This window comes from Panthera leo, chromosome D4 (assembly GCF_018350215.1).
Source record: "Panthera leo isolate Ple1 chromosome D4, P.leo_Ple1_pat1.1, whole genome shotgun sequence".
Classification (NCBI taxonomy): domain Eukaryota; kingdom Metazoa; phylum Chordata; class Mammalia; order Carnivora; family Felidae; genus Panthera; species Panthera leo.
The window spans coordinates 66592200-66614468 of record NC_056691.1 but is presented as its reverse complement, the minus strand read 5'-3'; the positions used below and the strand labels follow the sequence as shown (position 1 = coordinate 66614468).

The 22269-nt window shown below is 36.7% G+C and overlaps 1 protein-coding gene across 3 annotated transcripts in view; it reads right to left on the bottom strand.

The window, feature by feature from the left end:
• The window catches only part of SLC44A1 (solute carrier family 44 member 1), a 201718-nt gene that overhangs the window by 79866 nt on the left and 99583 nt on the right, over window positions 1–22269 (bottom strand). For all 3 annotated transcript variants that reach the window (XM_042912468.1, XM_042912467.1, XM_042912466.1), the window contains exons 5-7: window positions 12996–13089; window positions 5181–5350; window positions 3155–3244 (exon numbers count right to left, since the gene is read on the bottom strand). In XM_042912468.1, the coding sequence (XP_042768402.1) occupies window positions 3155–3244; window positions 5181–5350; window positions 12996–13089 (354 nt within the window). The remainder of the gene's footprint in view (window positions 1–3154; window positions 3245–5180; window positions 5351–12995; window positions 13090–22269) is intronic.

Below are 22269 nucleotides of genomic sequence, written 5' to 3'. Positions count from 1 at the left end.
AGAACATAGCAAGATGATGGCTGGATATAGGAAGCCAGCCCTCGCCAGATACCGAACCTGCACATGCCTGGATCTGGCCTTCCTAGCCTCCAGAACTGTAAGAAGTAAATGTTCCCTGTTGATAAGGCATCCAGTCAATGGTACTTTGTAATAGCAGCCCAAAGTGACTAAGACACCATCACTAGAACTGGATACAAAGGTCACAAGTAGAAATGAAAAGAATTATGTCTGGGAGAAGGAAGAACCGGAATAATAGAAAGAAGTAGTCAAGTACAGAACCAGCAGTGAGGAAAACTAAATCAGTGATATGGAAGATACGCTCGAAGAACACTTCCTGAATACAAGGAAAATGTTATCAGGATTAAAATGATAATTTAGAAGATGATAGCAAAAGAATGAACAATGGTCCTAAGAAGAAAACCACTAGAACAGAAACAATAATCAAATACAGAAATAAGAAAACTTACTTCTGTGTTGGAAAATATCTGCGCCCCCCCCCCAAAAAAAAGAGATCATAGGCAAACTTAAAGATTCAGAACTAGATAGAAACTTTAAATTATAAGAATAAGTTAAGGGGTGTCTGGGTGGCTTAGTCGGTCAAGCGTCTGATTCTTGATTTCAGCTCAGAAATAAAATTAGACTGGTCTCCAAAAAGTAAAGTACAGACACTGGGAACGTGTTGCACCTCAAGAATTTTACATGCAACAGATTCAATATTCACATGTAAGGCAAAAATAATCTTAGATAATCAAGAGTTGAGAAAATATACAACCCACAATTGCCTCGTGAATAAGTTACTCGAATTCAGATTCTCATCAAAACAAAGATGAACCAAAATTAAGAACTCAAGAATGAAGTTTTATAAAAATAGTTCTCACTAAAACTAGGACAGAAGAATGTAATAAACTTAAATGTAATTATGAAACATTTCAAGGCAAAGCAAAAATTCTTTAAAAGGGTACAATGTATTAAATAATATTTTAATTTTAAAATAACCTGATTGCAAAAACACAGATTATTTGGTAACAGTTATAAAGTGGGAGACAGGTTGGAAAGAAAGAAGTTTATGTTGAATTTAAACGAGGTGGAGGAAAACTCAACACATACTCCTTCATTTCAGCCTTTAAAAATTACAGAATTAAAAAAAAAATATTTAATGTTTATTTTTGAGAGAAAGAATATGAGCGGGAGAGGAGCAGAGAGAGAGAGGGAGACACAGAATCCAAAGCAGGCTCCAGGCTCTGAGCTGCCAGCACAGAGCCTGATACGGGACTCAAACTCACAAACCGTGAGATCATGACCTAAGCCGAGATCAGACACTTAACTGACTGAGCCATCCAGGCACCCCTAAAAATTATAGAATTTAAAAATTTTATAGGATAGAATTCTATAGAATGAGCCATTCAAAAATTATAGGATTCTAGATTAAAGAATATTTTCTGAAAATGTATAGGTTACCAACTGTAGAAGTAAAAAATAAAATATATGTTGGGGTGCCTGGGTGGCTCAGTTGGTTAAGCGTTCGACTATTGACTTCGGCTCAGTATCTCATGGTTCATGAGTCAAGTCCGACATCAGGCTCTGCTCTGGTAGTGCACAGCCTGCTTGGGATTCTCTCTCCCTCTCTCTTTGCCCTTTGCCACCCCCTTCAAAGTAAATAAATAAACATTAAAAAAATTACTAAAAAATACACACACACACACACACACACACACACGGCATATATATATATGCCATTCAAAGCAAGGGTGACAATAACCAAAGAAAGCACAATCCATATTGTAAAGATAGGGAAAACAACGTAAAAAAGCACAGACTTAAGGAAAACATAAAAGAGATGACATCAGTAAGACCAAACATAGCAGACAGGATCATAAGTGTAATGGGGACAAACTCCCCTAATAAAAAAGTTTCACAATGAGTTAAAGTATTTCATTTTAAAAAGCAGTGAAAAAAAGCATTAAAAAAACTATATATATATATATATATATATATATGTACATGTATATATATATCTGTATTATATATATGTATTCTGAATACATTATATATATATATGTATATATATGTGTGTATATATATATATATATATACATATATATATATGTGTGTGTGTATTCTGAATTTCAAGTTGCTAATAGTGGTCAACAGAAGGGAAGTAGGGTTCCTGAAAAATTTTAAAGCAAAAGTAAATTCTCTTTAAAGAAAAGAGGTGGTATGTGAAAATAAAACTTTTGTCTTTTTTTATATTTCTATTTTCTACCATAGAAGTAGTTAGATACCATGAGTAGGTGTCACATTTATGATTGGGAGGGGGGAGAAATTATTATTTTCAAAAAAGACAATAAACACACAAATCCCATAAGGTTTCATTAGAAATAGTAAAACAGGGGCGTCTGGGTGGCTCAGTTGGTTGGGCATCCGACTTCGGCTCAGGTCATGATCTCGTGGTTCGTGTGTTTGGGCCCTGCGTCGGGCTCTGTGCTGACAGCTCAGAGCCTGGAGCCTGCTTGGGATTCTGTGTCTCCCTCTCTCTCTGCCTCTCCCCTGCTCATGCTCTGTCTCTCTCTCTCTCTTTCAAAAATAAATAAACATTAAAAATTTAAAAAATAGTAAAACAAAAACATTAAACAAAATAGAATGCCAATAGAAAAATGAGTAATGAAATTTTACACACATAAAATTATCCTGCCAGAAATATTTTAACCAGAAAGAATTTCAACACCTTAGAATGGTAGATTCAGGCCTTTAAAAAGTCCAAGATAAAAGCAAAGGGGTCCCTTCCTCTGCCAGGCAGGGAACACTGAAAGAATCAAGTGAAAATTAAAGAACAAGAAGCAGAACAGAGCCTCAATTGCTTTCTTTTTCCTCTTGGGCTCTTCCCCCCAAACTGACACTGACAGAAAAATGTGAGCCCCCTTTTATTCCAAATATGCCAATGACTCTGCCATTTTATTCCATTTAGTGATCTCACAGTGAATTAATTTCAGTGTAATCCACTCACCAGTCTTTTTATAGTTTATAAATGAATTCACAAGGCTTACAAAAGGAAACTTATTTAAAGTAATCAAAGTGGTTCTGCACTGAGGGACTGTTAAGAGCAAACTTCACTCTCAATTCTAATTACTAAAAAACAAAGGAAGAAGCAGCTTACCAAGTGAACCCAGTATGACCAAAATTGTTAAGATCCACACAAGTACTCTTGATATATACCTGATAATCACCATCAAAATCATGGAGAGAACTGCAGGGAAGATAGAGAACATGTAGAATATTATTTTAAAACACTGGAAAACACAAAGAGAAACTCTTTCAGTTGTTTTCTCCTAGGAATATAATACGTTGCTATTGACCAGTTCAAGACCCCAGTTTAGGGAAGAAGGGTAACTAGCTACCAAAACTCGAGCCTACGTGCACCACTTGAATTGTGTCACTTGGAAACTACAGGCACCTAACTGTGGGTTTATAAATGACAGAAAAGAAAACATGCAAATGCACATGGTGACTCAAAAACAGCACAGAACTGTTGTGGATTCACCACGGGAAGACATTGGAACTCACATGCAAACATACATGCTAACACACAAAGTGTAGAGAATGATGTGTCATGTTGGTGATGAGAAAAATTACCACATATAGACAGAGATCAGTTAAACTAGCTACACTTCCATGTGTAATCCTCACATTTCAAGACCAACTTCTCTAACAGTTGGTCAATGAGCTAGACAGTATTTTATCTTTTTCTGGTCATTTCTCTTCTAAAACTCCAAGAGATGCTCTGATCCTACAGAATAATATTCTGAAGCCTACGGAGGCCCAAATTCCTCTGACCTTAATTTTCAACTGGTGTCAGGGGTCCTGATTGGTTGAGAGACTCTTCAAAGAAAAGCAAAGCTTAGTTTGAGTTATTTAGCCAAATGCCTCTACCCATCCCAAGCTAAATTCCAACATGCTAAAATCTGGAGTGAAAATCTTAAAAAAGAAACTGGGAAGATTTGACCTTTGCATGGGGAAATTCATTTCTGAAATCATAATTTGTTCATCTTTAATCATCTAAAGGCCCATTTCACAAATAAATTCTTAAAGATCTTAAGCCTCAAGAGAACCATTCTAATAAAAACTGGAATCCCAATGACTTAACATTATTATCACCAGTTTTAAGGTGTTTCCCCCCCATCCCCCCCGCCTTGGTCAAAATTCAACTATTTCAGAAACCAAATGATTTTTTCATAAAGCCAGACTAGTAGTCAAGATTTTTCGGGCCATTTGCAAAGCCAAATAAATGGTTGGGATCTGTGACTGGGTAACATTATTAAGGTACTCACTTTTGCAATAAATGTACAGGAACCAAAAACAGATGGGAGCGTTTCAAATATCACAGAAATAGCTTTTCATATGGACAGCATTATTTCAATTGAGTCAAGTACTACCTAAGCAAAAAGAAAATACTCTCTAATGACAAGACGGAAATACAGCTAGTCTTCTCAATGACTATAATTGTTGTTAACAGGTATAAGGTATAACTCATTTCACATATATAATGAGATAGTTGCTTGGTTCCTACCACAGTTTACTCCTCCCAACTAGAAAGATCTATAGATTCTGATATGGCTACATATAGTTCTAGGATAATGTAGGGAGTTGAAATAACATTTACCTAATTATATTATCTATTGACAAGAAAACTCAATGGCTAACAAGTGGAGATTTCCTAATTTTTCCAGGAATACAGTGACATCATGAACTGTAGCAATGAAAAAAAAAACATATTTCAAAAGTAATCTATCAGAAATCTATGTTCTTTGATGGAAATGTGTAAGAGAATATGTGGCCTCCTTTCATAAGCCTTTGGAATCATAACTGAAAACAAAGGGGTGTTGATTCATTAAGAGAAGCCTCCTCCTATCATATTAAAGGTTATTAGAGACAGTAACCAAAGTCTGGGAAAACACCAGTTTTCTCCAATGATAGAAAAAGAAAGGAAATTAGTTTCAGATATATAAATATATATATATAAATATGTATATATTTATAACTATATATAATCTGAAACAGTTATTTTGGCTATGGGAAGTTAAACATTTTACAGGTATCCCCACTGTATTCATATTTTGGTTAAAAGACAGAACAGTCTTCTACTGCAGTACTATGCAATAGCTAATAATGAGAAAAACAATTACCTAGTGATAACAAGCAAAGTCCCAATATAATTTCTTTGCTGGTCATTACTCCACTAATCAGCCTGTGTAAGACACTATTGTCACTGACAAAGGTGATCAGGGCCTCTGCAAACTTGGCATAGCAGGAAATGTTCACAGGAGCACAGCGATGGAAGAATGGAATAGGTGCACTGGTGACACAAGAAAAAAAAATCAGAAAAAAAATTACTCCTACTTAATATAAATGCCACATCAAACACACAAATGAAAGGTGATTATGACTGCAATACACTCCACCCTCCACACATCATATGGGCGCTAAGAGCCGTGAGCTTAATGCTATGAAGATGACTGTCATGGGCAGGGATGCGAATCTTGCCACAGGCCTTATCAAAGAGGGTGGAGTGCATGTTCCAAAGAAGACATTACCCTCCCCTTCTGAAAAGAAACACACACACATATACACACACATACACACATACAGAACTACCAAAAGCAAAACCAAACACTTAAATTCCTCAGCCTGCACATCTATCAGTCAAGGGGCAGATGACAAAACTTAAGGAACATATACTTCATTGAACTGAAAATGAATTTTTGCCATAAGCTATTTAAAAATAGAAAACACACATGCTTTTGCTTGAAATGTGCCACCATTAATAGAATGTTTCCTCTATCAGAACAGCATACAGAACCTTGCATTAAAAAAGGTGTTCGGGGCACAAGCTTAATAATCCTCATATAAATTAATCATGCCAAGACATCAACATACAGCATAATGTGCAGCTAATTAAAACAATAACCATGGATACTAATGTATGGAAACACGAGGTTAATAGTACAAGGGGAAAAAAACAAAAATTTGTATCTAAAGTGATGGTTGTATCTCTGTACAAAAGATATATACATAAAAATGAGAACAGAAAAAATATAAATAAATGAAAAATCTCTGATTCGTTAAGGTCATGGGATTCTGAGCTGTTTTCTTTCTATATATAATTTTTATTACAAGATTATTTGTGTCCAAAAAAAAAAAAAAGAGGTAATCCGTTATTATCAGGTTTACACTGACCACAACTCTTTTTGTGAAGGAACACAGTTATGTGTGAACAATGACATAAGTAAGTCTGGTTTGTTATAACACATTCTACTTTAGCCTTGGAAAGTATGGTATATATCTGATCAATGAGAGATTTTAAAAAAGCTCTATGAACATGCCCTCAGTTGTGATTTGAATGAATTCTAAGAGAGTCCATATGTCTGTCCACACACAAATACACACTTCTGTGTGCACTAAAATTTAGCTATCACTAACATAAATCTCATATTTTGAGATTTGTGGAAATATCAGTCATAGCTCTAATATAACACCGTTGGCTGGAATGATATAAGTATGCTCTCATTTTTGGTTGGCACTGTATTTTGTATCAAATTAGTGGAGAAGAGTCTATGATTGGGCACCAAATTCCAAAGTTTCTGATCTCAGCAAGCAATTTTGTATGACCTGAAGCAAGACACTATCTTTGTTTTTCCTTCCTCAAAAAACAACAAAAATATTTTTCAAATAAAAATAAACGTGTACTATGTATTGATTTTCCTTAAATGCTGGTAAATGAGCATCACTGGGAGTAAGAATAGGCAACATCTTCCATGCTGTTGAACTTCACGGAACAATAAAATAATTATAAAGGTCTAGTCTTACCTTAGTTATGCTTCAGCAAAATGTATCCCCCAAAAATGATGTGACACTATGATAGAAATGTTCACTTAAAAAAGAAGTGACTCTTGTGACTTGTGGGTGTATTTGTGTATACCTCTAAAATGGTGTTGGTGAAAGTTAATGTCCAAGATTCAATATTTTGTCAGAAATTGCAGAAAGTCAGAGCATTCTTAGTAGGGCTTAAATTACAGGCATGCAAGTCATTGTTTTTGACCAAATTTGTTTCGCTAATGATGTAAAAAGCTATTAAATTACAGAATACCTTTAAGTGAAATGGATTTCGTCAGAAGTATTACAGGAAAGAATTAAAAGAATTAGCCATAAGTTCATAGTCAGTGGAGGCTAATGTGGGACACATTAGCTTCATTGTGACCTATGACTGTTTTTCTTCCTGATGCTATCTAGATAATGTCCCTGACACTTTAATATCCCTGTCTGAGGACTTCTAACCATATTTTTAACTGAAGCCTCGTTCTCTATCCTTTGAAACCAAAGTCCTCTCTGCTCCATGGTTACCTATATCTTCATCTGCTTTACTTATTAACCTATCATTTCTGATATAGCCTCTGTTTAACTCACTTGCCTCCAACCTTGAACATAAAATGTATCTCCCTTAAGGATACTGATGTCATTTTCTCATTTTCAACATCCACCAATTTTCTTGGCCCTGCTGTTTCTTTTTTCCTGTCATATAACCACAAGTGCACCTTACCCTCTGTCCAGAAGCAGCTCCACCTGTATCTCCCATATATTAACAGGATTTTAATATAGTTTTATACTCAAAGAGACATACACCACATTTCTAAAAGACAGCAGACCCTGCTATAACAGAAAGAAAACTGGCCTTGACTTCAAAAGCCCTGGGTGATCCTCCTAACATTACATAGCTTCAGGTCACTCCATCTCTCTTTCTCAGTTTCTCCATCCGTTAGCTGAAAGGATAGGAGTAAGACCTCTCTGAGTCTTTGATGATGATGATGATGATGATGATGATGTTGATGATGATAACTGTGATAGATCCCAGCCATAAGTCAGTAATTCTAAATTAATAGGAGCAGATGCCCAGTAGTGTTTCTGTTTTTCTGCTTTTCAGACTTATAATGAGGATCGATGGTTTGAAAAGGGAAGGATTATACTCTTAAAATTAGAATCTTTCATTCCTATTTAAGAGGAAATGCTGAGCAATATTTGCACTCTTACCCTCTCAAGTCATTTTTATACTATCCATAAACACTTGGCTAATTGGAAAGAGTGCTTTTACAAGTCTCCTTCAAAGGATTGAAGCAAAGTAACAACGGGTCCCTTACCTTATAATTTAATCTATGTTGGTTTAAAGAAAAACCTGACAGCTCTACATTTGAAGGTATAAAACTAGTAGAGGCAGATTACATTGTCTAGCTGATGGTCAAAATGGTCAAGTGGTAAGGAATATCAGAAATAGAAGACAAATAAAAGAGAAGGCAATGTTTGGTTACAATTAAAAAATCAAAGTTAAATACTTAGTTAAAAAAATTTTTTTAATGTTTACTTATTTTTGAGAAAGATAGAGACCGAGTACAAGCGAGGGAGGGGCAGAGAGAGAGAGGGAGACACAGAATCCAAAGCGGGCTCCAGGCTCCGAGCTGTCAGCACAGAGCCCGACGCGGGGCTTGAACTCAGGAACGGTGAGATCATGACCTGAGCTGAAGTCGGACGCTCAACCGACTGAGCCACCCAGGCGCCCCTAAATATTTAGTTTCAAAGAAAAAGCACTACACTCCCTTGTCATTCATTTTCTCTACTGTTTCCCAAACAAAAACAACTTAATCAGCCATGACTTTTTAATACTCAGATGATTTTCTTGTTAAAAAATCTAAGTAATCATGGCATTGAAATGGTTTGTCTTATATTTTACCATTTAAATCCTATGTGATACAATGAATTTGAGTTAGCTGATTTCATATACCTCTCAGAAAGTAATACTTTTATGAGATCTTTTCTACTTTAGTATCTAACCTAAATGACACACCCTGTGCTTCTTAATTAAGAGGACAGCATAAAGAATTCTATTTATAGTAAGTTCCTCTACCTCTCGAAGCCCACAGAATATTGAATCTTTAAGAAGTCAATGTAGTCCTGTTAGGAACTGATGCTGTTTCACATTATTGAAACATCAGTCAACAAGAACAAAATGAATTTATAATGAGTCTTTTAAAGATTTTTAAAAATTAGCCACTCAGAGGAAAATTGTATCTTACCTTGGCAAACATACTGTCCATTTGCCTTAAGTCCAGACTATCATAGCTAAAAGAGCTCCCTCAAAATATGATGACAAACAATGTATTATCTCTTGTCCATAGGCCTTCAGAAGTGAAGACAGGAGTTGGCATCTCCATTATCTTAAAATCTCAGGTTATAAATAAGCAATTACACATGATTTCTAAGGAAAAGTTTTATTTAAGAAAGAGTAACAATAAAGAATTCTGGCAATAGCTCTATAGCACAGAAAACACAGCAAATAAATAAAGACTATAATGGCAATACTCATTGGTTTTTCATACATTTCATTTTATTTATTTTCTCACTTTCATTCTTGTACTCTTTTTAAAAAATTTTTTTTTATTTTTTTTAAGTAGGCTCCATGCCCAATGTGGGGCTTGAACTCATAATCCTGAGATCAAGAATCGAATGCTCTACTGACTGAGCCAGCCAGGCTCCCCCACCTTTTTTTTTTTTTTTTTTTTTAACCAACTGGTGTAGGACTTTGTCTTGGGGAAGACGGCAGAGTAGGAGGGCCCTAAGCTCACCTTATACTATGGATACAACTAGAAAACGCTCACATTAGGGTAAAACTAACTGTGGTTGTGGTATAGACTTCACAAGATCTTAGATTAAAATTATGATTCCCAACGATTAGTTTTGTGGCTTTGCACAACTTATTTAACTGATCTTCTATTTCCTCATCTATAAATTAGGAACAATATCCTTATAGGCTTTTGTAAGGACTAAATAAGACAATATATATGAGAAACTTAATATGGTGGCTATAGCACACAGCAGATGATTTATAAATGCTAATTAATGTTGAATTCTTCATTTTAAAATATGTACAGATAACACTTTTTTTCTTGGCTATTGGTTTCTAATTTCCATATCATGCTATTAATTCTCCAACACCTAATATCCTTACTGGCATCCAGAAGTATCCAATAAATGGTGAATAAACTGAATTTATGTAATCTGTTTCTACCACTGCAATTTTCTCTCGCTATACCCAAACCTTTAAGCATTTTAAGCATAAGGGCTAGCTTGTCTCCCTACTGCTACCATGCTTGGCATGTCATGAACAGAGAGTTATGAATTTGGATAAAATATGGCCCTTTCCAGGCATTTGCTTTTAAAATTCGAAAGCTCATTAGGAATAGTAACCATTTGGCAATTATGTGGTGTTAGTGTTTTATTGCAAATTAGTTTACAGTGGCTTTTATCTAAGAAACAGGCATTGCTTTCAGTTGCAGAGGGTCCCTGGGGACCCAGGAAGGTTAGGGGCAAAAGGGGAGGCTCTAGAGGTTGACAGAAATACTTACTCCTTAAGCCAGATGTCAAGCACAATAATGGATGCTTAAAGGGGCACCTGGGTGGCTCGGTCGTTAGTGTCTGACTTCGGCTCAGGTCATGATTTCGTGGTTTGTGGGTTCCAACCCTGAGTTGGGCCCTGTGCTGAGTTCAGAGCCTGGAGCCTGCTTCAGATTCTGTGTCTCCCTCTCTCTCTGCCCCTTCTATGCTCATGCTCTGTCTCTGTCTCTCAATAATAAATAAACACTAATTTTTTTTTTTTTAAATAATGGATGCTTAAAACATATTGCCTATTTAATTCTTACAACAATTCCATGACAGAGGTATTAACATTCCCATTTTACGTAAGAGAACACTTGGTTCACAGAGAGGTTAAGAGACTTGCTTGAGCTGGCAAAGAGAAACTGGTGACACAGAATTCACCCCCAGGCCTATCTGGACTTAAGGTTTAGCTCTTTCTGTCCCACTAGGGCACTCCTCAGAGGACCACAAAATAGATAGGAACCATGCTGAGGGCCACTTGCCTCAGCACAGGTTTGCCTAGTGCTAGTCTTTTAGTTTATACAAAAAAGTCACCAAAACAGTCCCTATTTTTTTTTTTTTTTTTGAGGACAGAGTTTCTTAAGGACAGAGACTAGATCTTACTTATCTTTGGAGATTTGGTATCTAATACTAAGTGTGGAACATGGTATTGCCCCAAGTTTTTTATTAGAACAAATTCTTTGTTTTTTGATCCTTATACTTTGCTTGTCATATGCTAAATGATGATATTTACAAGGTCCTAATCTGACTTCCTTCTATCAACTGTTACTTCGCTTTTACTTTCCAACAGGCTGAGTTCAAATTAAAGTGGTAAGATACTTTTAGACTGTGAGGTACTAAGATTAGTGAAACATGGGGATATATAAATAAGTATAAACAGTATATAGTCAGGTTTCTGATGGCATAGGGTCATCATTGCTTCTTGGATTACTGAGACATTAGTAGATGACCCTGTGAGAAGCCCAGTCTGTCCATGTCTAAAACCCAAGCCACTAATACTATGTTTCATCTTCAAAGTGAATGTCCTTAGGACACCTTATGTGAGATACGTGAGTTATATACAGCCAAGAATGGAACACCTGAGATAGATACCCAGGAACAGGCAGTCCTCAACATGGTAGAGTCAGAGGTCATTGGTGCAGGAGGATTTACCTGACCCCACCCATATTACACAGGGGCATCCTCACATCAAGGCTTTCAGGTAATCCTTTCATAACATGTTTACGCCTTAAAATGTGACTCTACACTCAAAGTATGCATTTAAAACAGGCTTTTAGCAGTTGAGTAGATAAGAGGACAGAGCCTTTCTTGTTTTTACATTGATAAATTTTCTCCAGTGACTCTATTCAAAGGACCTCCTTTTTTTTACTGTCACAGCCTCCCTAATAGTCTCAATGTTCATGAATGGAGTCTCTTTACCAATTGGTCTAAGCCCATAATTTATAGGCCCTACTTACTATCTTTTTAAAACACTTCCTTTATTTTTATTTCCATAGGCTTTACATTTTAATTTCAATAGCAACGTGACAAGACTAAAAGAGCTGGAAATCAACTAAAGTGATATTATTCCGTTGTCTACTTTTTCAACAGAAAATTTCAAATTTCACTCAAGTTAATAAAGCACAAGTTACACCCATAAGCAAGCCAAAGGAAAGCAGACATAAGATGGGTCTCAAAATGTTAACCTGTAGCTTGCTGTCATATACTAAGATATAATAAAAATGGTCTGAATTCAGTATTCCTAGTGAAGTTGACGCATGTCATACATGGTTAGTGATACACACTTAAGGTTCTCAAGATCAGACATGTTCCAAACCCTACGCCCCTAATTCTGAGGATATATTGTACAATGCTTGCAAATTTGTTTCCTTGTTAAAAAAAATCTGTAATTTTAAAGCTGGCTTTATTTATAACTACTGTGAGATCCTTCCAAATAAAGAATATTTCTTGTCTCTTCTGTGCATCCATGATATGCAGTAGGTACTTAATAATAAATATTTGTTGAATAAGACCTTGGATAAGATATGGCAAACAGCGTATTATTATAGAGAATGTACCTAAAAGATGTAGCCTGAAATAAAGGATGGAGAATAATCTGGCATATTTTTTAAATTTACGAAGTAAATTAAAAAATAATCCCACTAAGTATTACTGGAATCAACTTCAGAGAATCTTTGGAGACTGTGAGGCTTGGCTTCTAATTTCACTGCAGATTTTGTAATGATTCAGCAGTTCTCCACACTTAAAAAGTATGGCATTAAAAAAAAAAAAAAGTGAGCCCCCCAAAGAAATTTAAAATATCTGAGAATGAGAAAAGTTGTTTGTCTCTGTGTGTGTTTTAAGATATGAAACACATGTTGTCATTTCTACTACTACTTCTTAAGTCTTGTTGTAAAAGTAAGTACTGGTCGTAAGCAACAGGTATCATCAAGTGACTTTTCTCTCAGAATAATATATACAGTTTAAAATCTACCTACAAAAACAAAAGTTACAAGTTAACAAAATACAATAAAAGTTACCTCGCTGGAACTGGTAGTTTGGGGCAAAGAACAGAAGCTTTTGAAGATGTAGTATATTCAGAAGGCTTTAGGTTGTAGCTACACAGTGCTGAGCCTGTTGAAAGAAAAGCTGTATGTTAGCTGGCAGAACAGAGCCTAAATAAATTCTCCCACGGATTCACTGTAATTTTATTTTGTATGTTAATATCAACTCAACATATACAACTTTTAAACACTAGAATTAATAAGAATCTGACTTGGTCTTTAGCTCAGTCCTCAATCATTTAAAACTAATTTCTCTCTGGCAATTTATGTACAAAGTTTAATAATACTCAGGGTAATAATAACAGTAAGTACTAGAACTACCTCTCTTGAGTGTCTGCCATATACGTGGCCATATATATATGTATATATATGTACATATATATATGTATATATATATACATATATATGTATATATATATACATATATATGTATATATATATGTACATATATATGTATATATATATACATATATATATGTACATATATATACATATATATATGTATTATTTTTTTTTTTTTTCCCCCTTAAAGAGTCAACTTTTAATTATAACTAACCAAACCATTCCAGGGACATCTCCAAACAACCAAACAACTGAAACATGACAAAATTCTCCTGTTGAAGAAGCCAAGTATCTTGGCCCACCCCAGCATTTCTGAGGATCAGGCCAAGAGCAGCCCATTTCCAGGGCTGGTTCTATACCCATGCAAGTTTATCATCCTTGCAGAAGGATTGGAGATAGACCCCTCTTTCCAACACACGGGGAACTCAGAAAGTCACTAGGTGGAGGGGCTCTCCTCTCGTCCCATACATATGTTAATTATGTGTTTACTTTAACTTGGTTAAGCAGGGGCTATTACACCTCCTTTACAGAGGACGAAATAGAGGCTAAAAGAGAAGATATATAACTTGCCCAAGATGACCCAGCTACTAGGAAGGAGAGCTGGAATTGAACTCTAGGTGTCTCTGACTACAAACCCAGCCTCAACTATACATGCCGTCCCTCTTTCCTATGCTTCCCATTACTAAGTATGTAAAAGGACTGCATACAGCACATATGCTTTCAGACAATACGTTACTTTTTCCTTATTTTAAAGGCAGTAAATAGTAACTGTAAATAAACTGAACAAATTGATCAAAGAATTCTCAGTTTTCAAAGACTTTAAAACAAGCTCAAATTCAATCCTAGGTTGGTTATGCAAACAGCCATCTATTTCTTGGTCTGTGTAGCTAATACAAATCTAAATAATATGTAAAAGTCGGATGCAGTCCAGCCAATCCTTGATAAGTATTATTTTACTGACCTGCTGATTTTGTAATACAGCAACGAGAATACTGTCAGGTTCATTGTAACGATAAATACCGTTAACTGAGAAGACCTAGGCTCTAGTCCTAATCTCGCTAAGGACCTACTGCACTCTATCATGTAAACTGTTTATATTTTATTAATTGCAGTTCCTACCAGATTACTAATTTGGCCAAATATTTTATTATTAAATATAAATAGAATAGCTTTGTGTTTATATTATAGCAACAATGAAGTTTCACATGGTACCACCCTGGAAAAAGTTTAAAATAAAATGTGAGGTGAAAATGGCAGGTTTTAACATTGAACTAATTATAGAAATATCATGTGAGGATGTAAGAAAGAGCTAGAAGAGACTACAGAAAAAAGATTTGCTGGGATAACAAACAAACTTGAGAGTGGTTTTATTTCATTTATACCTTATCCTGTCAACCAAAAGAATTTTTAAAAAGCCACAAACCTGCATTTAATTCAGCAATGCTGCCCCCAAACCAGCAATAAACCTGCCAGGTATTTAAATATGTCAGCTGTAGGGGCGCCTGGATGGCTCAATCGGTTAAGATCTGACTCAGGTCATGATCTCCCAATTTGTGAGTTCGAGACCCGTGTTGGGCTCCCTGCTGACATGCTGACAGCTAGGAGCCTGAAGTCTACTTCAGATCCTGTGTCTCCCTCTTTCTCTGCCCTTCCCTCACTCACACTCTCTCTCTCTCTCAATCAAAAACAAACATTAAAAAAAAAAAGTTAAAAAAAATATGTGGGCTATATATATCATATGTCATAAAACCATGTAGCATCTATTTTATATAAAGATAATTCAAGTAATTGGACAATGTAAGATCTTTTTAAAGAGACACTTGAAAGTTACATGGCACTTAAGTTTCTTCAGCTTCTTAAGACAGACTCACTAGGAAATTAAGTTTCTGAAACTGTTTTTGAACATTCTTTACCATTTTAATGACTTATTGTTGTTAAGTTAAGCATGAATATTAAATATCTAACTCTTCTAAAATTAGTCTTTCATGTTTGAAGATAATGCCACTAGATTCCATTTACAGCAGTTTTAGAGAAAACATGGCAGCGGTGAAAAGCAAACATTTTAGATTAATCCTGAAATATCCGGGAGTCCTACTATAGGATTGCTCATGAAAAAAAAAAACCAGCCACTGTGCCAATAACCGCAGAGCACCCAATGTGATCATCAACTTCCTGATCTGAATGGTCAACTTCTTTCTTTCAGAGTCCAAGATGGAATCGATTTATACAATATGAAAGGCCCTAACTAAAGCACTGTGTCAGTGCTGTCAAACACACTGCTTCTGCTGAATTCAGTGAACATAATCTCCGCCCCACCCTTTCTTCATTTAAAAAAGGAGGTCAGCAGGTGCAACAGAGTTCAATTTTATAAATACTTTCCCAGGATAATGCTCAATGAAAGGATAATAGCCTTATCTCTGATGGTATTCTGGGACACAGGCCAGTACTAAATAGATCCTGTACTAAATAGATTAAAAGAAAAAGATCTTTACAATGTGTTAGTAGTAACAATCAGAAGAAACTTTATAATGCTTCCTGCTCAAAAGGTTGATGGAGAGAGAAGCCTCAATGAAGAACATTAAAACAACCCAGTAATGGCAAACATGTTACAATTGTTTTTCTTTTCATGTTTGTTAGCTAATGCATTTTCAGTGAACACTTTTAAGGTGTGTGTGTGTTTTTTTTTTTTTGTTTTTTTTTTTTTGTTTTTTTTTAAGTGAAGGTATAAACAATACTCAGCACAAGAGGTTTGGTCAGAAACTGTAAGACAAAGTTTTTCTTCTAATGCAAAAGGCAGGGAAAACCATACTTGAGTAATGAAGTCTAAAACCAAAAACAAAAGCTTATCTAAACCACACCAGAGGCAATCCATGCAATTCAGCCAGTGTTATTCAAAATGAGTGATCTTAGGACGCCAACTTGGGTATATAAACATTTATCTTGGTAAACAGTTGCTATAGTCCCCAGAATGTTTAACTACTATAATTTTTCAAGTGCCTTATAATATTCAATTATTTATTCTTTAGCTCAACATCACTTATAAGAACTCCCTTAAGAGGGATGTTTCCATCACCATGCTCCAAACACTACAGATGAAACAAAATAAGTAATACTTCCAAGGCCTTATAAGCAATCACTGACAAATTTAGTAATAAAATTCTCTACTCTTAGGCCACAATGCTTCTTCCGCGCCATTCCTAATAATCATAATCAGACAAATATTCAATAAGCTCCTGGGCAAAAAAAACATACATTGCACAGATACCTCGAAAACAACATGTTTGGGGGAAAAAAAAGACATTTCCATCACCCACTCTCCAAATCTGCTCTGCCTCCTTTCATGTATTTTCCATCCTTGTTAATGGCTCTACCATCCATGAAATCCCCATGAATTTGAAATGGAAAGTCATCCTATATCTTCTTCTTTACCCATCGTCTTCATATATCCTTCAAGACACTTAAGAAACCAAGTTCTGACAACTGAATCTTTCTATGAGTTATCTATCTCAGGCCTTTAAAATCTTATTGGTTCAAACTACTCTCCCAAAGGGTTTCTCCTCTATATGCTGCACACAGCCTTGAGAAGGGTCTTTGTAAAATGGGCATCAGTTGTATCATATTCCTGCCCTCAGAATAATTTCCAACTCCTTGGCTTCAAAGCTCTCCTAAAGCAGGCCTCTACCTAGAACTCCAGCCTCATCTTAATATAATAAACTACTTACGGGGCGCCTGGGTGGCTCAGTCGGTTGAGTGTCCAACTTCGGCTCAGGTTGTGATCTCACGGTTCATGAGTTCAAGCCCCGCATTGGGCCCACTGCTGTCAGTACGGACCCTGCTTCTGATGCTCTGTCCCCCTCTCCCTCTCTGTCCCTCCCTCACTTGTGCTCTCTTTCTCTCAAAAATAAATCAAAAAAACATTAAAAATATTAAAAACAAAACAAAACATAACTACCTACAATTCTTGCTGTTTAACAAGCTTTCAGGCTTTTTCACATGCTGTTCCCTCTGCATGGGCTGTCCATTCCTAACTACCATCTGAGTGTTCAGTTTGAGCAGAATTCTACAAACTACTCAAGCCTCACCTCCTCTAGTAAGCCTTCTCTGATGCACCCAAATCTACTTACTGCTTCATTCTATTATAAAACTTAGCATATTATTTTGCAATTTTTTAGCTTACATATCATCTCTCCTTTTAGAAAGTGCACTCTTTTGAGAACTGGGACCTTATGTCTTCAAAATATGTGGGACCCCTCTCTCCTGGTACATAGGCAGTACGTCAAAAGCCATACGACAGACATCCTGATTGAAAAAAAAATATGAAATAACTATTTTTAATCTCTTATTTTGGTGTTATGTGTTATATATAACGTTTATTTGCTTTTCACTATTCACTATAAATTATACTATATAAAACAGGACTTCTCAACCCTGGGCAATTCTTGGTTGTAGGGGCTGTCCTGTGCATTGCAGGATTTTTAGCAGTATCCTTGGTCTCTATCCACAAGATTCCAGGACCCTCCCCCCACCCTGCAACCCTTCACTCAGTTGTGACAACCAAAAATGTCTCCTAACACTGCTAAGTGTGGGGAGTAGAAAGTTGGGGGGGGGGGGGATGCAGTGGCAATATTACCCTTAGTTGGGAACTACTGGTCTAAAACACCAATTTGAAACAAAAATACAAAATGGGGTTGGTAAGTTGGAGGCTAACTCTTGCTGTAAAATTCTGCTTGATTTGCGGGGCACCTGGGTGGCTCAGCCAGTTAAGTGTCCAACTCGTGGTTTTGGGCTCAGATCATGATCTCATGGTTGGTGAGGTCGAGCCCCACATCAGGCTCGGGGCTGGCAGTGCAGAGCTTGCTTGGGATTTTCTCTCTCCCTCTTTCTTTGCCTCTCCCTCCCCCCCAACCCTCTCTTTCTCTCTCTCAAAATAAATAAACATTAAAAAAATTCTGTTAAACAAAACATAAATAAAATAAAATTTTGCTTGACTTGTTATCACAGTATTATTTGTAGGATATACTAAATTAAGAGAAAACATACTTTAGAAAATTGTAATTAATAAAAATCTCCCAATGCAGAACAGTTTTTATTATGAAAAACAAATTACATAGCTATGTGAGGTCCAATGAATTTAACCCCTTTCTCTCTAACTAGGAAAGCATACATATGTACATGTATGTGTGTATATATAGAGAGATAGATATAGATACATATATATATGCAGGAAGAATGCAATTTTCAGTAACCAGTAAAAAGTATGGATGTATTTGAAATTCCCAAGGAGCCCCCATTAACCAGCTGGTGGTGTGACATTATCTGTCAACTCCTATTGGCACATACTACACACACAATAAACATTTGCTAAGTGAATTGACTTTGGAAATCTGTGTGCAAGACTTCTAGGTATTGTGGAGGACAATGAAAAGTTTGTCTTCTATTATGCAAGCTGTCTAAACAAGGGGACCATACCTTGTCTTTGTTTCTGTGTCACACACTTGATGGGTGTTAATTAATTGTTTTATTTTATTTTTTAACATTTACTTATTTTTGAGACAGAGAGAGACAGAGCATGAACGGGGGAGGGTCAGAGAGAGGGAGACACAGAATCTGAAACAGGCTCCAGGCTCTGAGCTGTCAGCACAGAGCCCGATGCGGGGCTCGAACTCACGGACCACGAGATCATGACCTGAGCCGAAGTCAGCCGCCTAACCAACTGAGCCACCCAGGCGCCCCATTTAATTGTTGAATGAAGGAATTACTTAAAATTACACTATCAAATGTAAGGATTTTTTTTTTCCCTTGCTGGTTTCTGAACTTGGAAGCAATTAAATCAGTTGCTAGGGTTGATCATTTTCTTTATTTATAAATGATATCAAGTCCAATCTTTTGATTCACTATAAGAAAAAGAATCAATACTAACTCTGTGGTTTAAGCTGTATTGTTATGGACTGGTAAGAAAGAGGGTAATATACTGATCATCTATTGATACTAGCTTTATTTATTTAAAAAAATTTTTTTTAATGTTTATTTATTTTTGAGAGAGAAAGAGAGACAGTGAATGAGGAAGGGGCAGAGGGACAGGGAGACACAGAATCTGAAGCAGGCTCCAGGCTCTGAGCTGTCAGCACAGAACACAACACAGGGCTTGAACCCATGGACCGTGAGATCATGACCTGAGCCGAAGGACGCTTAACTGACTGAGCCACCCAGGCACTCCTATTGATACTAACTTTAAATGTAACACCCAGATAATGATAACCAAAGGCTTATTTATATTCACAAATTTTATCTGATGCATCACATAATCTTTGAGGTTTTCAAAGACAGAACAATGATCACTGAGAAAACACCCACTTCGTGGCTCTACTCAAAGTATTAACACGGTGTGAACGGTAGGTCATAAACCTCTCAGACTTCCTACAAAATATGGTACACTGAAGAAGCACTCACTAATGGGAGTGATTTCTCACATGCTATAAAAGGGACACAAACAAGGAAGATAAGATTTCTGCCATTTTACTACTGTGTTAGGGAAAACAAATTAGATATTATAAAAGTTTGATAAGAGTAATGTAAAAGATAATAAGTTATTCCATGTAAAATATTAGCACCCACTGAGACCATGCAGTGGGCCCACAACTTACAGGTTGTTCTCATTTCTAAACTGCTATTTAGACTTTAGATTGCAAGTGGAAAGAATAAAATGACCTGCAAAGCATCTGGCTCTGTGCATGGCACAAAATGGGTATCAATGAATGGTATGATGAAACAATGCAGGGCTCAAGCCTGATTGATGTGAACAACAGGGACAGTGGAGAAAAGCAAGGGGATGAACTATGGGCCAGACTCAGAGTGGGGAGAGAGGAAGAGAAGGGACTGTCCAAGCAGGCATGACCTCCCTCTCCCCACTTCCTTCACTGCCTCACATGGCCAGGCTGAGTTCAGATGAAAATCTCATATAAAGGTGAAGTTGGCTTCAGAGGGAGGGGCACTGTATACATTATTCGAGTTTTCAAAATAAATAAATAAATAAATAAATAAATAAATAAATAAATAAATAAATAAAGTAAGTAAGTAAGTAAGTAAGTAAGTAAGTAAGTAAGTTAGAAGGAAACCTGTTCACCAGCAACTGGAGGGAAGTAAAATGAGAGACGGAATTCATGCTCTGCTGAGAATAACTCAGGTATAAGCTCTCACCAGATGTTTGCAGTCTTCTCTGGAGGGTACAAGGTTAGGAAAGAGGAAAAACAAGAGGGCTCAAGAAAAGAAAAGGTTATGAATATTCTGGTGGATAGTATGGTTAGGAAAGACAAATGAATGAATAAGATGGATTATTGAGAGATGAATAAGAAGATAAACAAAGGTTCACGTCAATTCTGGTTAGAATGAAGCTAAACAATTTACCCGCTGGTGGCAACGGGCAGAGATTCAGAAGCGAGCAAAGGATACAGTGTGCTGAGAGAATGAGAAATTAGTAAGTGTCAATAGGGAGGAAGAGAGCAGCCCGATCCATCCTTCTTTCAAAAAACATGAAGAGCTCCTATGTGAGGTAGGGCCTGGATATTCAGAAAGGAAGAGCATGATCCTGCCCCACAGGAAACTCATGCACACTACTGCCAGAAGATGATAAGGAACCAGAGACGCTTAGTACAGAGTCCTTGTGATACTTGCCAATTTTAATTTTTTTTTAGTTTCTAAATTTTTTACATGTTTATTTCTTTTTGAGGGGAAGGGGAGAGAGGGAGACACAGATTCCGAAGCAGGCTCCAGGCTCTGAGCTGTCAGCACAGAGCCCGACCCGGGGCTCGAACCCACAGGCTGCGAGATCATGACCCGAGCTGAAGTCGGACACTTAACCAAGTGAGCCACCCAGGCACCCTGTCAATTTTACTTTTTCAAAAGCAATTTTTAATTTATTCTCTAGCATCATATTTATATTTATATCATATAAAAACTACAAACAGACTAACAAATTGTATACTTGCACACCTACCACACAACTCACATACCAGAACTTCGACTTTTACGTTTATCTAAATTCTTCTGCTCGCCTCTTACAGCTCTTTGTACTATGGCAGCATCTCCACACAACCAATCCAGTGTCCGGCTACTTCTTCCAAATTTTCTGTGCTGGTCAGACATATGCCACAGAGGCGCTCTACAAACCTCAGGGTCCAAGAAACAACTCCTCTTTCTTGTCTACAAGAAAGAGTTAAGGCAATATTTTGTTTCCTAATAAATACATTTCTTACAAACATTATTCTAGGAACCTAAGTTAGCTTTCCCTTAAAAGATTTTAAATAATTTGGAAAGGTAATAAAAGTTCATACAAATGGATAGTTGTAAATACTAAAAAAGCACTCTCAAATGTTGTCATGGAAACTTAAAACTCTTTGAAAATGATTTGTATTATCTTTCCTGTCTGGTAAGAAAAATGTTATTTTACCTTACAGTTTTTTAAAGTTTATTTATTGAGAGAGAGAGTGCACATACACGCGAGTGGAGGAGGGGCAAAGAGAGAGGAAGAGAGAGAATCCCAAGCAGGCTCTGTGCTGTCAGCATGAAGCCTGATGTGGGGCTCAAACCCACAGACATGAGATTGTGACCTGAGCTGAAATCAAGAGTTGGGCGCTTAACCCACTGAGCCACCCAGGTGCCCCTACCTTATGTTTTCAAATAAGGTTTAAAATTATCATTTAAAAAGTTACTACCCCAGGGGCGCCTGGGTGGGTTAAGCACCCAACTTCAGCTCAGGTCATGTTCTCACAATCCATGGGTCCGAGCCCCGCATTGGGCTCTGTGCTGACAGCTCAGAGCCTGAAGCCTGCTTCAGATTCTGTTTCCCCTCTCTCTCTCTGCCCCTCCCCATTCATGCTGTCTGTCCCTCTTTCTCAAAAATAAACATTAA